General features: G+C 45.3%; 1 protein-coding gene across 1 annotated transcript in view; it reads right to left on the minus strand.

The window, feature by feature from the left end:
- Positions 1-19347, minus strand: part of SORCS3 (sortilin related VPS10 domain containing receptor 3) — a 2578554-nt gene that overhangs the window by 93992 nt on the left and 2465215 nt on the right. Inside the window, exon 24 of the mRNA XM_069239432.1 lies at positions 410-509. Coding sequence (XP_069095533.1) covers positions 410-509 — 100 coding nt within the window. The remainder of the gene's footprint in view (positions 1-409; positions 510-19347) is intronic.

Raw genomic sequence — 19347 nt, forward strand, 5'->3', positions numbered from 1 at the left:
AACCCCTCATGATCCAAAGTCTCCACGCCTGACCTACACCCCTTGAAGGACGACTTGAAGTTTACCCATTCACCAGTAGTACAACCCCCATCAAAAACTGACCCGGAGCAGTCAATGTGAGCGCCGAAATACAGAGAAGGTGCTTCAGTCCAAAACCGATCTGACAAAACTTCGAGATCTGCACGTTCAAGCTAAAATGAGGCAGGTGATCAGCTATGGAATATGTCCCGTATGTGAGATTTATGCATTTTAAATGAAATAAATTATGCATACATAACCAACAGTGCTGTACATACAGAACTTCAAAATGCTTACAAAATACACAGAAAATCTTAATAATTAATGGGAAAACACATAGCTAAAGAAATATTTTCTCTACACTAGAAATTGTGCTTCCTTCTCAACTTACCCAATGTTAACTGGGTGACATATACAATGATTTGAACTCCAGGTTTCAGCTCGAACTGGACCAAGTTCTGGTTGAGAGCATTGAAAAGAATTTCCACAAGCTGAGGAAAAATAATTATTACATTAGTCTTTCGATATATTTAGTCATTGAGCAATATGGATCAGTAGCTGACTTACTAGCTGATGTCAGCATCATAGAGTTGAAGGGTGAGAAAGAACAGTGTGAGAAGTTAATAGACAGAAAGGGTAAATACCTGTAACCCAAGGTCCAAAACTAACTCAGGTATATTAACACTTCAAATATTAATAGCAAATGGCTCCGAAGAAGCATACCTAATAATGGGTATGTAAGAAAAATTACACATAAGACAACATGTTAGTAAAGAGGAGCTGCTTTAATTTAATGTCGTTTATCAGCCTATTGCAACTCAAAAAATGACACCTTTTCAAAAACTGAAGGTTTTCCTTCAAGGGAGAATACAGGCTACTAGCACTGAAGGAAGAGGTGTGGTTGATTTTTTTTTTCAAAATTATATATTTATATTTTAAGGAACATGTCTCTGTATCCGTTGCCTGAAACAATGCAGCATTTGGACGCGTGCCAAAATTAGATCTTGAGGTTTCGAGGTCAGCAATCTAGCGCCTACAGCACTCCTCAGGCAATTGGTCGTTTCTGCTATTAGAATTCTTCGAAGGTATAATAGCGTTTACATATCATAATTATGAGGGAATTATTACAACATGAGAAGTTTTTGTTTAAATAAAATAAACGCTTTTATTCTGTCACATCTGGGAAACGTGACAAACCTCGAACTCTCTCTAGAAGCTGCGGAGGCTGGCAGAACAATTTTATTTTTCTTTAAGATGCGACTAACATTGGGAGCGTGCGATGGGACACCAACGCAAGCACGCGCTAAGCATTCAGCTTGCCCGACTGGTCGGACGATGCTGTGCTAAACAGTGTGTGACGGCCTCGCGCTGCTTGTGGGAGCCAGATTACAGTAAAAAGCAGCGTGCACATCTGATAGACGTCGTACTCCTGGGGACCAGTGCCCTTGCTGCTCTGACGAGAAGCCATGCTGCTGTGACAGAGGGTGTGCTGATTTGACAGGTGTTTTACTAATGTGACACCTAATAGATGGCAGTAGCAGATGTTAAGCTCCGCACACGGTGGGCTGTCATGATTCAGTAAAGAAAGTGCCATGAGCTAAAGCGCAGACATGTAGTTAGTGCTGGCCTGGTACTGCATTATTTACTAAAGGTGTTCTTGTGTCACACATTTCATCTGCGACGATGAGGGTGTATATATATCTTTAATAATAAGTCGGCGACTCAAAGTTATCTAATTGCAATATACAGTATGCGCAGGGTCTAGTCTTGCATTTTGAAAGGGTGAGGATAGCTATCGCTAAAGTGGTTGGGATGCAGGCTGCGTGCTCTAGCCATTGAGTCTAAAGGCAATGGGGAAAATTCACAACGTGTTTAACGCCGAACATGACTTCACTTACCCTGCTGGGAATCACCGAATCACAAAAAGGAATCCTGTCGTTAATGGGTTTACTACTGCGTATTTCTCGACTAAGAGTACAGGGGAAGGTGCATGAGTAATTCTCCTACAAAAAAAGTTGTGGGGGGAACAAGACTTTAGCCTTGTTGTAAGTTTGAGAACTCCCTTAAACTTGTAAGTTTGTGGAAATTCAGGAACTCATAAGAACCCCTTTTTGAAACCGGAAAAGGTCAGAAGTTTACATCAACAAAGAGATGGAGTAACTTGTCTTCCAGGATGGGAAGGGGAACAAATTACTTCCAATCTCTTTGGAGCTGCAAGTGAAAGGATTTATTCTTAAGGGAAATTGTTAACTCTGTTGGAGAAAAAAGGAAGGTTGAACATTATGCCTTTGTGCCTACGTCTATGCCAGTGGTTCACCACCTTTTGACTTCTGTGGACCCCTTCTTTATCAGTACTGGACCTCGGGGACCCCCACTGAAACATTATTGGAAACTGGGGACAACCCATTGAGTCATTACTAGAAGCCAGGGACCCCTGCCTAAACATTGTTATTGATTTGAAACTCCAAACAATGCACAAAAATTACAGAAACAAGCATTCATGAAACATACAGAAATGGTAACACGTTATTTAATTTGCAAACAAATTTAAATTACAAAAATGTAATTTTAATAGGAAGGTTGGAGCTTTTCTAAATTCAATTTAAGCCACACACCGTCCATACTATATTCTGTTTGATGCACCTGCACTGCTCCCACAAATCAATCTGAGGATACTAATTTAAGTTGTAGCCTCCAATTTCAAATTCCTTGACAGTTACAGTACGTTTTAGACTTTTCAATTGTACATCTAGCCACTTTATTATTGTGTTAATATTATTTAATTTTCTAAGCAGTCGGGGACTCCCTGAGGAGGCTTTGCGGCCCTCCATGGGTCCCCCGACAACAGGTTGGGAATCACTGGTCTATGCTGTCTACAATTATGCAGTGACCACTGGATACCCATCTACTCTCTATCTAGCTCAGGTTCTTTAATGAAAATGAAAAAAACAATACATTTGCAGTGGCAAAAATAGTTAGTACGAATATAGCTCATGGCATCAAGTGTGGCAACTTGGGGGTCACTCCATGCCACATTTAAAGTTTTTAAAGTCATGTTGAAAGGCCTAATTTCTCATCAATTTTTCAGCAGTTCACGCATAAACCTGATTTTATCCCAATAGTTGGAGAAGGCTCAGCTTCAAATATAATTGTTCTTTGAAGTCCGATAGCCTGGCACATATACATACTTTCATCTACTTTTCCTCTTTCATTATGGTCACCCAGTTCATTATGTTTCCCAGCAAGAATACATGGTTTAGCTTTATGTGCCACCTTTCATCTTAAGTATGAGGCCACTGCTAAAACTTAGGGGTTAATTTACAAGGAAATGACACAGCGTGGCACTACAAACCAGTTTGCTGCACCAAGCAGCGTCATTTTGAAAGTGCAGGGATGTGTTGTATTTACAGAAATACAACATATTCCTGCACTTTCCTCTGTGCTGGCACGCAAACTGCTGCCTAGCCCCAGTGCAGGCATCCTTGCACCATAGTGCAAGGGTGCCTGCATTGCAAGGGTGTTTGTTTAAGAGCAGGAAGCGAACATTTCTGTGCATAAACAATCATTAATGGCATTTTCCACTTTCTGTTTGTGCTGCAAAATGCAGAACTCATAGAAAGTGGTAAAAACAGGGAGAAATAATAGTATTCTCGTCACCGACAGACTGGACAAAAACAGACACAACAGCAGAGAACTCTTCAGCATCGTCAAGGAGTTCTCCAACCCCAGCGCCAACGCCAATGCCGTCACGCCCTCACAGGATCTGTGCGAATCCCTCGCCACTTTCTTCCATCGCAAGATTAGCGACCTCCACGACAGCTTCGGACACCAGACCCAACCATACACCACCGAACCGGCATCCACGGCCATCACCCTCAACAACTGGTCCCACATCAACACGGAAGAAACCAAATCCATCATGAACTCTATCCACTCCGGCGCCCCTTCGGACCCCTGCCCGCACTTCATCTTTAACAAAGCCGACGACATCATCGCCCCGCACCTCCAGACCTTCATCAACTCTTCTTTTTCTTCTGCTACCTTCCCCGAATGCTGGAAACACGCTGAAGTCAACGCCCTACTAAAGAAACCTACGGCTGACCCGAGCGACCTAAAAAACTTCCGCCCCATCTCTCTTCTGCCTTTCCCAGCCAAAGTAATAGAGAAGACCGTCAACAAACAGCTGACCACCTTCCTGGAAGACAACAACCTGCTCGACCCCTCACAAACCGGATTCCGAACCAACCACAGCACTGAAACCGCCCTCATCTCAGTCACTGACGACATCAGAACCCTGATGGACAACGGTGAAACAGTCGCTCTCATTCTGCTCGACCTCTCGGCTGCCTTTGACACCGTCTGTCACCGCACCCTAATCACCCGCCTCCGCTCCACCGGGATCCAAGGCCAGGCCCTGGACTGGATCGCCTCCTTCCTCTCAAACCGTTCCCAAAGAGTTTACCTCCCTCCGTTTCGCTCAGAACCCACCGAGATCATCTGCGGCGTACCCCAAGGCTCATCACTCAGCCCGACACTGTTCAATGTCTACATGAGCCCCCTCGCCAACATCGTACGCAAGCACGACATCATCATCACCTCCTACGCCGACGACACCCAACTTATACTCTCCCTCACCAAGGACCCCGCCAGCGCCAAGACCAACCTACAAGAGGGTATGAAGGACGTCGCAGATTGGATGAGGCTCAGCCGCCTAAAGCTGAACTCTGAAAAAACGGAAGTCCTCATCCTCTGCAACACCCCGTCCGCCTGGGACGACTCCTGGTGGCCCACGGCCCTCGGCACCGCACCGACCCCCACAGACCACGCCCGCAACCTCGGCTTCATCTTGGACCCTCTTCTCACCATGACCAAGCAAGTCAACGCCGTGTCCTCCGCCTGCTTCCTCACCCTCCGCATGCTCCGCAAGATCTTCCGCTGGATCCCCGCCGACACCAGAAAAACCGTGACCCACGCCCTCGTCACGAGCCGCCTGGACTACAGCAACACCCTCTACGCCGGGACCACAGCCAAACTCCAAAATCGCCTGCAACGCATTCAAAACGCCTCGGCCCGCCTCATCCTCGACATACCCCGCAGCAGCCACATCTCCGCACACCTGAGACACCTGCATTGGCTCCCTGTCAGCAAAAGGATCACCTTCCGACTTCTCACCCACGCACACAAAGCCCTCTACGACAAGGGACCGGAATACCTCAACAGAAGCCTCAGCTTGTACGTCCCCACCCGCCTCCTCCGCTCCTCTGGCCTCGCACTCGCTGCTGTCCCTCGCATCCGCCGCTCCACGTCGGGTGGGAGATCTTTCTCCTTCCTGGCGGCCGAAGACCTGGAACTCCCTCCCCACCAGCCTCAGGACCACCCAGGACCACTCCGCTTTCCGGAGACTCCTAAAGACCTGGCTGTTCGAACAGCGATAACCCCTCCCTTTTTCCCCTAGCGCCTTGAGACCCGCACGGGTGAGTAGCGCGCTTTATAAATGTTAATGATTTGATTTGATTTGATCTGCATCACTTTAATACCATCCATGAGGTGGCATAGGAATCTGAAACATCTCAGCCTTGTAAATATGGAAATGCATCAGATTCCCTGGGTGTTGCTTGGGAACACCTAAAGCAACACCCATGGAATGCCCCGTTCATGCAGTGTTATGCGTGAAAGGGGGCCATATTTACAAGGGGATGAAAAGCCACGCAAGATGGATTTGTGTGGCCTTGTAAATATGGCCCAGCCACAAGTGGAGTAAAAAAAATGATGCTCCAGTGGTGCAGCGTGCTGGTAGGGCCTTGTAAATGAGGACCTTATTATCTTTGAAAAGGCTTCCGCCCTCATTACGAGGCTGCCAGTGAAGACCGCCGCTTCATAAGATAGGCTGTTTGGCTGCAGCCAAACTGCCACAACACAGCCTGGTCCGTTGGTGCAGTCGCACCAACGCGGCAGGGGGTGCCCGCCTCCAGGCCGGCAGAAGCCCAAATGGCCGTGTTACGAGGCTTCAGACCGCCAGACTTATCGCAGCGGTCAGCCAGCCGGTGACAGGAATCCCCATTCCTGTCACCGGCACACACACACACATGTCCACCGCCGTGCACCCCCCACTCATCAGCGTACATGCACACTCCCTCCAAATAAACACTCATACACGCCCCTTCATCCACACTCATTCACACCCCCCATTCATCCAAAGACATGCACACACACTCCCTCCACGCACACAGACATGCACTCATGCACACCCATTCAGGCATATATACACACACACCACACATATGCACCCAACCCCCCCTACCTCCCTCTTTCTGACGATCAACATACTTTTTTTGTCAAGGTTGTCATCTGGGAGGGGATGGGTCCTGGTGTTTTCCACCGACAGCACCGCACTGCCGTACAGAACTCACAACGCCATATTGCGTATCATAATACAGTGGACAGAGTCTTGTTGGTATGGTGGTGCTGGTGGTGGAACCACCTCTTCAACTCCGTTGGGTCAGATTCCCGCAAGTAAACGGACAGAAGTCCTTTCAGGACTCATAATATTGCGGTCAGCAGACCGCCAGCACCGGTGGCCTGCTGGCTTCAGTGGCTTTGGCGGTCTTCATAAAAAACTGTCGGAGTCATAATGAGGCCTTAATCTCAGCATCCTGTTGAAGATGTTGTGGACTGTCCTCTGGAACACTTAAACTGGTAAGTCAAGAGGAGCCTGATAAAGGTTGTAAGGTGACAGGATTATGGGTTAATCTTGGTTTAGTGATACCCAATGATTAAATAAAATCTAATAAACCATTTAGTCTTTTGCAACAATAAAGGTCCAAATGGAAGTGTTCATGTTCCTGATTGCGAGTCTGAATATGAATGAAACTATCTAACTTTCATGACACCATGAGAGGGACCATTCACTTAAAAGCTGCTTTCACTCATGTCACAAACATACTGTTGAATAGCCTTCTCAGCAGATCTTTCAGATTCACTGTTATATTTCATATGTTCCACAGCTTAGGCCCATCACTCAATAATACAGTCTTTTGACCGCCACCCAGAAGCATGTCTGGCTTTTCTGTAAATAACTTCAAGTATAAATGTTCCTGCATTCTGCAAGCTGGAAACTAACTGCACCAGCACAATCTCTCCTTTAGCTTATGATGCTAGCACTGTTTTCAAATAGGCTTACTGAGGCTATCTCAAGGTGGCCACTCACTTTCTTGTATATAACCTACTTCTACAAACATGATATTGTCCTCTAGATCATTGGTTGATGGACAATATAGCAAAATTGCCTTTATATAATAATCTGAATAGCTGCACCCCTCTTTCTCCCAGGTCCATCAATAAACTGCAAATAATTTGAGCTTTTGCACATAGCTATGTTTGCAACATTCAATAAAAGTATTTAATCTGAGTGAGCATTGTTGCTGCATTCTCTAACATAATGCTGTATGAAACACGTATCTATACAGCTATCAAATTATGTAAAATGGGTCAGTATGCAAACATTTTAAAGGATTTCAGATTCACCCACAGAAAACGTTTATTAGAGGCTTCCTCTTTTGTATTTTCTACTCTCAGTGGAGAAGGTAATCATCTATTGAAATGGCTGGTTGGATGGCAGCCTATGTCTCTTTTGTGCCAAAGAGAAGTAACATTAATGATGAAAGTTTACTCAAACTGGGGAGATAGGTGTCAGATAAGCTAAAGCAACCAAAGAAGAGAAACACTGGAGACAGAGAAATCTTCTGAAGGAAACTTATTGAATGACATCAGTTAGAAATGGGGTCTCTGGTTGACAGTTAGTTTGCACTCTGTCCAAGCAGGGACCCTCACTCTAGTCAGGGTAAAGGAGAAACCCACCTGGGTAACCCACACTCACCACCTTGATAGTTTGGAATGAGCAGAAAGGCTTAACCCCAGAAGCAATGTGTAAAGTATTTGTACCAACACACACAGTAATACAGTGAAAACACTACAAAATGGACACCACACCAGTTTAGAAAAATAGGTCATATTTATCTAAATTAAACAAGACCAACAGGACAAAAATCCAACATACACAAGTCAATATATGAATTTTCAAAAGAATAAGAGTCTTAGGACCAGATGTATCAATCTCCCAGTTTGCATTTCTTAAATACCAAATTATAAGAAATCGCTATTTAAGAAATGTAAAATGGGATGTATGAAATTTGCGAGTCAGTAATAGAGATTTTTTAAAATTCACAATCGCTATTATTGAATCACAATTAGGGAATGGGACTCCATTCATCCCTATGTGCCTTTAGACCCACAGGTGCGAATGGTTTTGCATTTCCCAATTTGTGAATTCCAGTTAAGAATTTGCAAATTAGGTTATGCAAACCCCAGGGTGCTGGGGGCCTAAGGCCCCCTCAGATGCACCCAAAAAAATATTAGCAGATATGTGAAGCACACACATGCCCTAGGACATGTGTGTGCTACATGTAATTTTTAAAAATGCATTTATAATGCATTTTTAAAAATTGCACATGCTTACTACCAAATTGGATTTGGTGGTAATTGTATTTCTTAAATGCCCAATTCGCATTTAGAGAATGCTTGATACATGTGCTTTGGAAATCGCAAATAGGAATTCTCTCTTTGCGATTTCCTATTTAGAGAATCGCAAGTTGCGATTCTCTAAATGGGGTCGCAATTTTAAGGAATCGCTATTTTTGTGAGTCCTTAAAATTGCACATAGAATGCCTTTCATACATCTTGACAGGCAGTTTTTGCATTTGCAAACGGCCGAATATTGCGATTTGCACCGTTTGCGAATGCAAAATTGCTTGATACATCTGGCCCTTAATCCTTAGAAAACAATGAGAATGCTGTTGTTACACAAAAGTACCTGGTTTGGGTCAAAAATAAAGCGGGAAGCGTCAGGGATGCATCCGTTCCTTACTCGCAAGTGAGGCCGTGTGTCATTTCCTTCTCCGGTCATGTCAGCGATGGGTCGTTTTTCTCCCTCGCAAGAGAGCGATGCGTCCATTTCCAGATGGGGCACCTAGGATCTGGGCAAGCTTTGCATCAATCTTTCACGCCCTGTGATGCTATATTGAAATCCGGTCACACAGTGTCAGAAAACAACATTATGTGGGGTTTGCGTTGTTATCAGTCTCCCAGCTGCAATGCAGGTGGAGTATCAAGTTTAGCTGCGAAGTGGCGGCACATCGTTTCCCAGCCACGTAGCAGAAGGTGCATCAAAAAAATCCCCACACAGCGGTGTTTGCATGTTTTTCAGACCTTATCCACCAGCGTCACATTTCAAGAGTCCAGGGACTGGATGGGGCACCACTTGGCAGGGCAGGAGTCTCACCAGAGAGTCCAGGTGCTGGCAGAGAGAAGTCTTTGATGGCCCTAAGACTTCAACAAAAGGAGGCAAGCTCAACTCAAGCCCTTGGAGATTTTTCTCAAGGAAGAATGCACAACAATGCCCAGACTTTGTCCCTTTTCACAGGCAGAAGCAGCAACCATAGGCTAGCCCAACAAAGCACAGTCACAGGCAGCACTTCTCCTATGCTCTTCAGCTCTTCTCCTTGGCAGAGGTTCCTCTTGAATCCTTGAAGAAATCTAAACATGTGGGGTTTTGGGTCCACTACTCATACTCCTTTCTGCCTTTGAAGTTGGCAAACTTCAAAGGAAAGTCTCTGTTGTTCACAAGATCCTGCCTTGGCCAGGCTCCAGGTTCAAACCAGGGGGTTGGAGACTGCATTGTGTGATGGCAGGCACAGCCCATTCAGGTATAAGTGTCCCCTCCTCACTCCACTCCAGCTCAGATGGACCATCAGAATATGCATGCTACTCCCCAGCTCCCTTTGTCTACAGGGAATTCACACCAGCCCAACTGTGAGCCTGACCCAGACAGGGAATCCACAAACAGGCAGTCACAGAATGGTTTAAGCAAGAAAATGGCTATTTGGCATTTTCAAACTGACAATTTAAAAACCAACTTTACAAAAATATGTATTTTTAAATTGTGAGTTCAGAGATACCAATCTCCATATTTCTATCTGCCCCAAAGGGTATCTGTGCTTAAATATCATTTAAGGGCAGCCCTTATGTTAACCTATGAGGGAGATAGGCCTTGCAACAGTGAAAGCTGCGTTTATTATGAATATTTCACTGTTAGGACATGATAAACACACCTACCCATTTTCTCCTTTGAAGTAGGCCTACTTCAAAGCAAAGTCTCTCTTGATTGTGAAATCCGGCCTTGCCCAGGCCAGGCCCCAGACACTCACCTGGGGGTTGGAGACTACATTGTGTGAGGCCAGGCACAGCCCTTTCAGGTGTAAGTGACCACTCCTCCCCTCCCTCCTAGCACAGATGGATCATCAGGTAATGCAGACTACACCACAGCTCCCCTTGTGTCACTCTCTAGTGTGAGGTGTAACCAGCCCAACTGTCAAACTGACCCAGAAAGGGAATTCACAAACAGGCAGAGTCACAGAAATGGTATAATCAAGAAAATGCTCACTTTCTAAAAGTGGCATTTTCAAACACACAATCTTAAAATCAACTTTACTAAAATATGTAATTTTAAATTGTGAGCTCAGAGACCCCAAACTCCACATGTCCATCCACTTCCAAAGGGAATCTACACTTAAATCATATTTAAAAATCATATTTAAATGTAGCCTTGATGTTAACCTATGAGAGGGACAGGCCTTGCAACAGTGAAAAACAAATTTAGCAATATTTCACTGTCAGGACATATAAAACAAATTACTACATGTCCCACCTTTAACATACACTGCATCCTGCCCATGGGGCTGCCTAGGGCCTCCCTTAGGGGTGCTGTACATGTAGAAAAAGGGAAGGTTTAGAACTGGAGAGTGGGTACACTTGACAGGTCGAATTGGCAGCTTAAAACTGCACGCACAGACACTGCAGTGGCAGGTCTGAGCCATGTTTACAGGGCTACTAATGTGGGTGGCACAACCAGTGCTGCGGGCCCACTAGTAGCATTTGATTTACAGGCCCTGTGCACCTCTATTGCACTTTAATAGGGACTTACCAGTAAATCATATATGCCAATCAGGGATATGCCAATTACACAGATAATTTACACAGAAGCACTTGCACTTTAGCACTGTTCAGCAGGGGTAAAGTGCCCAGAGTACCAAAAACAGTAAAAACAGAGTCCAGTACACGGACAAAACATGGGAAGCAGAGGCACAAAAGATAGGGGAGACCACGCCAATTATGCCAGTTCAAACAACGTCTGGCATCACAGGCTCTGTACCATGAAACCTGGTTGGACAGAAAGCAACTTTAATTTAAATTTCTGGAAATCACACTGTTGCACAGTATGAGTTGTAGCAGCAGGCAGCGACATCTTTATAGAGCTTAAGATTCCTACAGATTACGACTTAGAGCTTCTCTCAATAATACCAGCTGGGTGCACAGCCTCAAACATCTTCAAGGTAGATTACCTTTCTGAGCCATTTTATTTCATAGTGCATTTGCCTACTTCTATTGCTGGGACCAACAGAGTCTTCTAATACCTAAAGCCAAGGGACTGCCTCTTTATCTGAGCCTAAGTGGTTGTAGGCATTGTTTCACAACCAGAGCAGATCTCACCAGAGACAGAGTTCAGGTTTCTTAGCCTCACATGTATGAATGCGATGCCGGTCATGTTCGGTTCTCAAACAATGCATGAGGCAAGGAAATTTGTTTTGTTCTACCCAGTTGGCTTTAGGGGTTTCAAAGCAATGCTGGCTTGGGGAGCTCAGCTACTGGCAGCTTTTCCATAGAGGAGTTAGGCTTAACTGAAGAAAATGTGTAAAGCATTTAGAAGTACCAAAACAGGTAAAGCAATCAAAAACACTGCACAATAATAAGCCCAGTCAATTTATAACAATAGAGAATATTTTACTGAACCAAGGCCCATATTTATACTTTTTGACGCTAAACTGCGCTAACGCAGTTTAGCGTCAAAAAATTTTGCGCCGTCTAACGCCATTCTGAAGCGCCATGCGGGCGCCGTATTTATGGAATGGCGTTAGCCGGCGCAAGCAGACCGGCGCTGCCTGGTGTGCGTGGAAAAAAACCACGTAGACCAGGCAGCGCCGGCGTTGGGCAAAAATGACGTTAGGGCGTCTTAAAATGGGGCAAGTCAGGTTGAGGCAAAAAAATCGTCTTAACCCGACTTGCGCCATTTTTTAACGACGCCCATCCCCCATCAACATGACTCCTATCATTGTAAAGATAGGAGTCATGCCCCCTTGCCCAATGGCCATGCCCAGGGGACTTCTGTCCCCTGGGCATGGTCATTGGGCATAGTGGCATGTAGGGGGGCACAAATCAGGCCCCCCTATGCCAAAAAAAATTATTAAATAAAAAAAAAAAATACTTACCTGAACTTACCTGAATGTCCCTGGGGTGGGTCCCTCCAGCCTTGGGTGTCCTCCTGGGGTGGGCAAGGGTGGCAGGGGGGGTCCCTGGGGGCAGGGGAGGGCACTCTGGGCTCATTTTGAGCCCACTTGTCCCTTAACGCCATGCCTGACCCAGGCGTTAAAAAGCGGCGCAAATGCGCCGTTTTTAGCCACGCCCACTCCCGGGCGTCTCTTTTGCCCCGGAGTATAAATACCACGTAAAGGCCTGGGAGTCATTTTTTAGACGGGAACGCCTCCCTTGCATATCATTAACGCAAGGAAGGGGTTCACGCTAAAAAATGACGCACATTCCGGGAACTTTGGCGCTATACGCCTCTAACGCCATAGTATAAATATGGCGTTAGTTGGCGTTAGTTTAGCGTCGAATTTGCGTCGAAAAAAACGACGCAAATTCGGCGCAAACGGAGTATAAATACGGCCCCAAATGACACCAAAATGACAAAAAACAATAATGGGAACTGATGATATGAATTTTTTATGTTTTAAATGAAAATAGCTTCAAAAAGTGCAGGGCGCCAGCCACAGGCAACTAGTCACACTAGATCAGGTCAGAGATAAGGTTTAAGGCAGACCGCGATGGAGCACGAGTAGGATACAAGGAATGAATTTGTCCAGTTTAAAAAATTATCTTCACACTTTCAGTTCATGAAAGAAGAGTCCTAACTGGGGCAAGGCTGAGGAATGGATCCGTAAAGGGGTTCATCAACAATGGGTTGACACCAGACGAAATCTCGATGAACCCATCAACAAAGACATAAAGGGTCCAAACAGAAGAAGTACAGCGATCATGCCTAAGAAGATAGTGACAGCAATTGGATGCTGCTCCAGTTCTGGCCTGGTGATGATTTCTGCCTTTAAAATTACAGTCTTTTGTGGTAGTCGGATTTAATAGCAAGGTCCGGAGGCTAACATTATGCAATTTCCTTTAATGCCACAATGTACAGCAGCCTCTTTAAAAAACATAGAAGACATCAACCTCTGCAAAGTGAATAAAAGGCCAGAACCCCCAACCATCTTCTTTTTTTTGCTGCTTCTCCATGCAGATAAGAACAGTACCCATACTCTGTAATATGTGAGTTTTGGAAGATCAGTTTGGTTGTAGAGTTAAATGTTTTAATTTCATGTTGCATGTAAATATGATTTTGTTTGAAGCAGTGAGTCAAGGTGATTTTGACACGTATGGGAAGTTGAATGTTATCATATCTTAAAAAGTTAAGTAATCCAATAGTTAGTGTTTCAAATGTTTAACTGGCTTTTGTTTTAGCTGAACTTTGGAAACATTTTAAGGAAGTTAAGTTACTGCAGTTTGATTCAGTACCTGTTCGCTGAGGTTGAATTTGTGCTTAAAACTGAGGTGTTGGTGGGCGTAAGCAGGACAGGTCAAGAGCAGAGGATCGATGCGTCATCGCTCTTGAAGTGTAGACATTAAGAATAGACTAGTGAGTCGATGTTCAATCGCATTTGCTCATCGGCTGCCGTTCTGGGGCTTTGAAATATTTGTGGATTGCATTTAAGTGCAGTTTGACAGGTGACACACACGTGGGAGTGCTCAACTTTATCGAGAAAGCATTTGTGAGGAAACTGTGCAGAGGGTAATATTTTGAAATATTTTTATAAACATTATTTGAATGAATGAGGAACAGGCCCAGATTAAGCATGAGGACATTAAGGGGAATAAATTAAATAGTGTAAAGAAATTCCTCTGAGGTCAGTAGTAGAATGGAGAGGAAATTAGATCATTTATTACAGGCGAAAGATTTTGTTTCTGAGGATGAGCGTTTCTGTTCAGCTGGAGAAGGGGTGAAAGGTAAAGTCTCTAGGAAAAGGAAAGGAATAATATTGAGATAAATTCTAGTCATATTAAGACAAGGAAGTCCGCTGAAGTAGAACAATGTTTCTGTAGATGCACAAGTTTTGGAGATGTTGAGAACAAATAAGGGGGGCAAGTTAAAGGCCCAGGAAAAGAAAGATCAAAGGCAGGCCGTAAGCATTCAGTGGTGCAATGAGTTGAATCTGTTAGTAGTATGGAAGTTGAACTGATCTGTTTATCAGATTTTGAGTCTGATGAGGGGGGTCATAAAATTTCAGAAGTGTAAAGCGACCAATGGAAGTGAGAAAGGGAAGGGCTCCAATGTTTTGAAGGATCGTTTAGGATCATGTATGCTTGATCCCATGTTGATTAGCCACCCATTTACCCCTGAATGGCCTCCTACAGATCAGCAGATTCCTAAGGATGAGGTCACAGTGTCCCAGGCCTTTGCTGGCTAATAAGGTGGTGCAAATGTCTGAGTTTGATGCAAACATTTTGGCTTTTATTGGCTTTTATTAGTAAAGGTGGTGGTGAACCCCGTAAGGGTTGGATATGAGATTGAGGATGTGTCAAGACACATTACTTGATGTGATTAACCCTTTGATGAAGGGTTTTGATATGGCTGAAGATGACTATGTAAATCACAAGCTGGAAGTGGAGGAACTCAGACAGTGAGTGCAGGGTGCCCTGTTGGAATGTGAATATTGCTTTTTTCGGTGGAGCATGGGAAGAGCATCTTGCTTAAAATTGATCTGAAGTTGGTGGATCTAGAAAACATTGAGGCAGAGCCGGCAGCAGATGGTCTATTTTTTTATGTGATGACTTCTTTATGGATATGTTGAAGTTTGTGGGATCTCACTGCTCTATTAAGAAGTACCATGTTATCGATATTAAGAAAGTGTTTAATGATTGTGTGTTGTGGTTAGGCCGAGTGAATAAGTAGTTGGTTTCCTGGCCATGGAGAAGGATAGACATGAGGTTCTTTCGCCTGTGGATGTAGACCCTTTGCCAGAATCAGGGTTCAGTTCAGCCATCTGCATTCTTCTCTCCAAGACAGAGACTCAGTGGTAGAGGGAATCATGGAGACCATTCAACCTGAAGTTCAGGTAAGATTTGACCCTATTGTTACCCCGTTAAAATTGAGTAGCAGACTTTTTATCACAAGTGGGTTTAAATTACAATGAACTCATGGGTGTAGGAAACGGTGCAGGGCTAACAAATCAGTCTCACAGAAGAACCTGTATGGTCTTGGGTTCCAAATAGCATTGTGTACTGCAAGGAACAGTCGAGATGTGTAGACAAAGAGGTTTAGGAATTACTGGAAAAATAAGCCATTGTGGAAATGTTTTAGGAGTTGGAAGGATTTGTATGCAATATTTTCTTACTAGGAAAGAAAGTCAAAGATATCCGGCTGTGATAAATTTGAGGAGTCTGAACAACTGGGTAGTGCATCATCGCTTCAAGATGGTGCTTTTTCACATGTTGAGGGACACATTGCAGACAGGGGATTGATTAACTCAGTAAGACTTGAAGGAAGCGTATCTGATAATCCTGATTTGGGATTGTTGGACCTGGCTTTTAGACAGGGTCATCCACAAACTTTTTGCCTCCTTCCTCCTATTTTTTCTGACCTGTTGTTATTGGCTTTTGACCTCTGGGCACTTTACCACTGCTAACCAGTGCTAAAGTGCATATGCACTCTGTGTAAATGGTACTATTGATTGGTTTATCCATGATTGGCTATTTAATTTACTTATAAGTCCCTAGTAGAGTGCACTATATGTGCCTAGGGCCTGTAGATTAAATGCTGCTAGTGGGCCTGCAGCACTGGTTGTGCCACCCACTTCAGTAGCCCCTTAACCCTGTCTCAGGCCTGCCATTGCAAGGCCTGTGTGTGCAGTTTCACTGCCACTTCGACTTGGCATTTAAAAGTACTTGCCAAGCCTAGAACTCCCCTTTTTCTACATATAAGTGATCCCTAATGTGTGCCCTAGGTAACCCCTAGAGCAGGGTGCTGTGTAGGTAAAAGGCAGGACATGTACCTGTGTAGTTATATGTCCTGGTAGTGTAAAACTCCTAAATTCGTTTTTACACTACTGTGAGGCCTGCTCCCTTTATAGGCTAACATTGGGGCTGCCCTCATACACTGTTGAAGTGACAGCTGCTGATCTGAAAGGAGCAGGAAGGTCATATTTAGTATGGCCAGAATGGTAATATAAAAGTCCTGCTGACTGGTGAAGTCGGATTTAATATTACTATTCTAGAAATGCCACTTTTAGAAAGTGAGCATTTCTTTGCACTAAAATCTTGTTGTGCCCTTCAATCCACGTCTGGCTAGGTTTAGTTGACAGCTCCTTGTGCATTCACTCAGACACACCCCAAACACAGGGTACTCAGCCTCACTTGCATACATCTGCATTTTGAATGGGTCTTCCTGGGCTGGGAGGGTGGAGGGCCTGCCCTCACACAAAGGACTGCCACACCCCCTACTGGGACTCTGGCAGACAGGATTGAACTGAAAGGGGGCTTGGTGCATTTCTTAGACACTCTTTGAAGTCACCCCAACTTCAAAGGCACAACTTAGTATAAAACAGGGCCTCTGCCCTACCTCATCAGACACTTGCTGGAGAAGAAACCTGAACCAGAAACTACATCCTGCCAAGAAGAACTGCCTGGCTGCTCAAAGGACTCACCTGTCTGCTTTTCTACAAAGGACTGCTGCCTTGCTGTTGGCCTGCTGCCTTGCTGAACTCTTGTCTGGCTGTAAAAGTGCTCTCCAAGGGCTTGGATAGAGCTTGCCTCCTGTTCCCTGAAGTCTCAGGACCAAAAAGACTTCTCTCTTCCTCTTGGACGCTCCGTGCGCCGAAATTTTCGACGCACATCTTGTTCCGCGGCAAGAAAAACGCCGCACACCGACGCTGATCGACGCGACGCCTTCGGGACGACCGAAACTTTGACGCACGGCCTCGCAAGGACAACGCCGCCCGACTTCCCGGGAGAAATCGACGCGACGCCTGCCGTGAGATCGAAACTTTTACGCACGGCCTCGCAAGGACAACGCCGCCTGACTTCCCAGGAGAAATCGACGCGACACCTGCCGTGAGATCAAAACTTTGACTCACGGCCTCGCAAGGACAACGCCGCCCCGACTCCCCAGGAGAAATCGATGCGGCCCCTGCCGTGAGATCGAAACTTCGACGCGCAGCCCCGCAGAACGACGCGCAGCCGGAAAACAAGCAGGAAAATCCACGCACAGACCTGGGACATCTGGTACTCCCCGCGAACCACAGAAAGAGACTGTCCGCGCACCAGAAAACGACGCACGACTCCCCGCGTGGAAAATAATGACGCAAGTCCGTGTGTGCTGAGGAGAAATCGACACACACACCAGTTTTCCACGTACCTCTTCTCCTGTGGCCCTCTGAGGAGATTTTCCACCAGAAACCAGGTACTTTGTGTTTGAAAGAGACTTTGTTTACTTTCTAAAGACTTAAGACACTTTATATCACTTTTCAGTGATATCTTTACAAATTCATATTGCAACTTTGATCGTTTTGACCTGAAGATACCCAGATAAATATTATATATTTTTCTAAACACTGTGTGGTGTATTTTTGTGGTGTTATGCTATGGTGTTGTATGATTTATTGCACAAATGCGTTACACATTGCCATCTAAGTTAAGCCTGACTGCTCGTGCCAAGCTACCGGAGGGTGAGCACAGGCTGATTTTGGATTGTGTGTGACTTACCCTGACTAGAGTGAGGGTTCTTGCTTGGACAGAGGGCAACCTGACTGCCAACCAAAAACCCCATTTCTAACATTGGTGATCAGCGGTGAGGATAGGACTTGTGTTTGTGCAGTGACATACAGTAGCTAAGTATCTCACTACCTACCCACAGTTGAAGGTCAACTTGATTTTTCATCTTTTTGGGCTTTTGATTCTCTGATGTCCTCCTGGATATACTATTGAAATTTTGGACTTTGGATTTTGTTTTTTGCTGGTAAGATCTTATCAGAATGGGATTGCTTACCTACTCATTCTTTGTTCGTACTGACCACCTCACTAAGGCTGACCTAAGGAAGCTTTGCAGAAAATGGGGCCTTCCTGTAGCAAGGAGATCTACTAAGGCGGAGATGCTACATAACTACATAGTCTGGGGGGAGGAAAGATGGGCAGAGAGAGAGGCAGCAAGAAACCAAATGACTAAGTACCCCTCAGATGAGGAGGAGGACTACGCACATGTGGAGGAAGACTGCTCACATGAGGAGGAAGACTACTCAGATGAGGAAAGAGACCCAGAGATAGATGAATGGCTCCGAGGTCAAAGGCGACAGGAGCAACAATTAGAGGAGTATCTTGCAAGGGTTGAGGCAAAAAGACTCTTAGCCCTGGAAGAAGAAAAGATTGCAGCTCAAGAGCTGAGCTGTAAAGAGCTGAAACTGGAGGCCGGAAGGGCTGAGTCCAGTTCAGATGGTGGCAGCAAAAATCTTGCATCTAGTACTGCTGAAGAAGGGCACAAGCCCAGAGATGTGGTGCCCAACTTGAAGAAGGGAGTTGACACACCCCAAGCGGTTCAAGGGTATGAGGTAGTTCCCGTTATGCACAGGGTCCCTGAGAAGGATTGGGGAACTGGCACAGGGAGTCATATTCCTACTGGGGGGAGGGACACTTTACTGACTCTAGCAGAGAGTGACAGAGAAAAGGGTTCCCCCCTGGTGGACGTCCTGGATATAGAGTGTAGAGACATCCCAGAAGAGTATGAGTTGAGTGTCAGGGACAGACAGATACTGTCTCACCAGTCTCAGGAGGGTGAGGTAGAGTGCTTTTCCAAGGTTGAGTTACTGGGTGGTTGGGTGAAGGGTACTGTGGTTAATACATGTGAAGGGCAGAGTGATGTAAATGCTGGAGAGCATATGTCTGGTCCTTATTTTCCAGAGCTACGCCAACACCAGGTGGAGTGTGAGTTCTCTGACCCCAGGGAACTTACAATGGAGGCAGACTTCTGGGTGAGTACCAGAGAGTCTGAAGAGGCATTTGGGGGTGCTCCTGAAGGGAGTGGTCTAGGTGGTTCCCAACCGAGTGAGGTGGGAAAGGATT

The sequence above is a fragment of the Pleurodeles waltl genome, chromosome 6, assembly GCF_031143425.1.
Source record: "Pleurodeles waltl isolate 20211129_DDA chromosome 6, aPleWal1.hap1.20221129, whole genome shotgun sequence".
NCBI lineage: Eukaryota > Metazoa > Chordata > Amphibia > Caudata > Salamandridae > Pleurodeles > Pleurodeles waltl.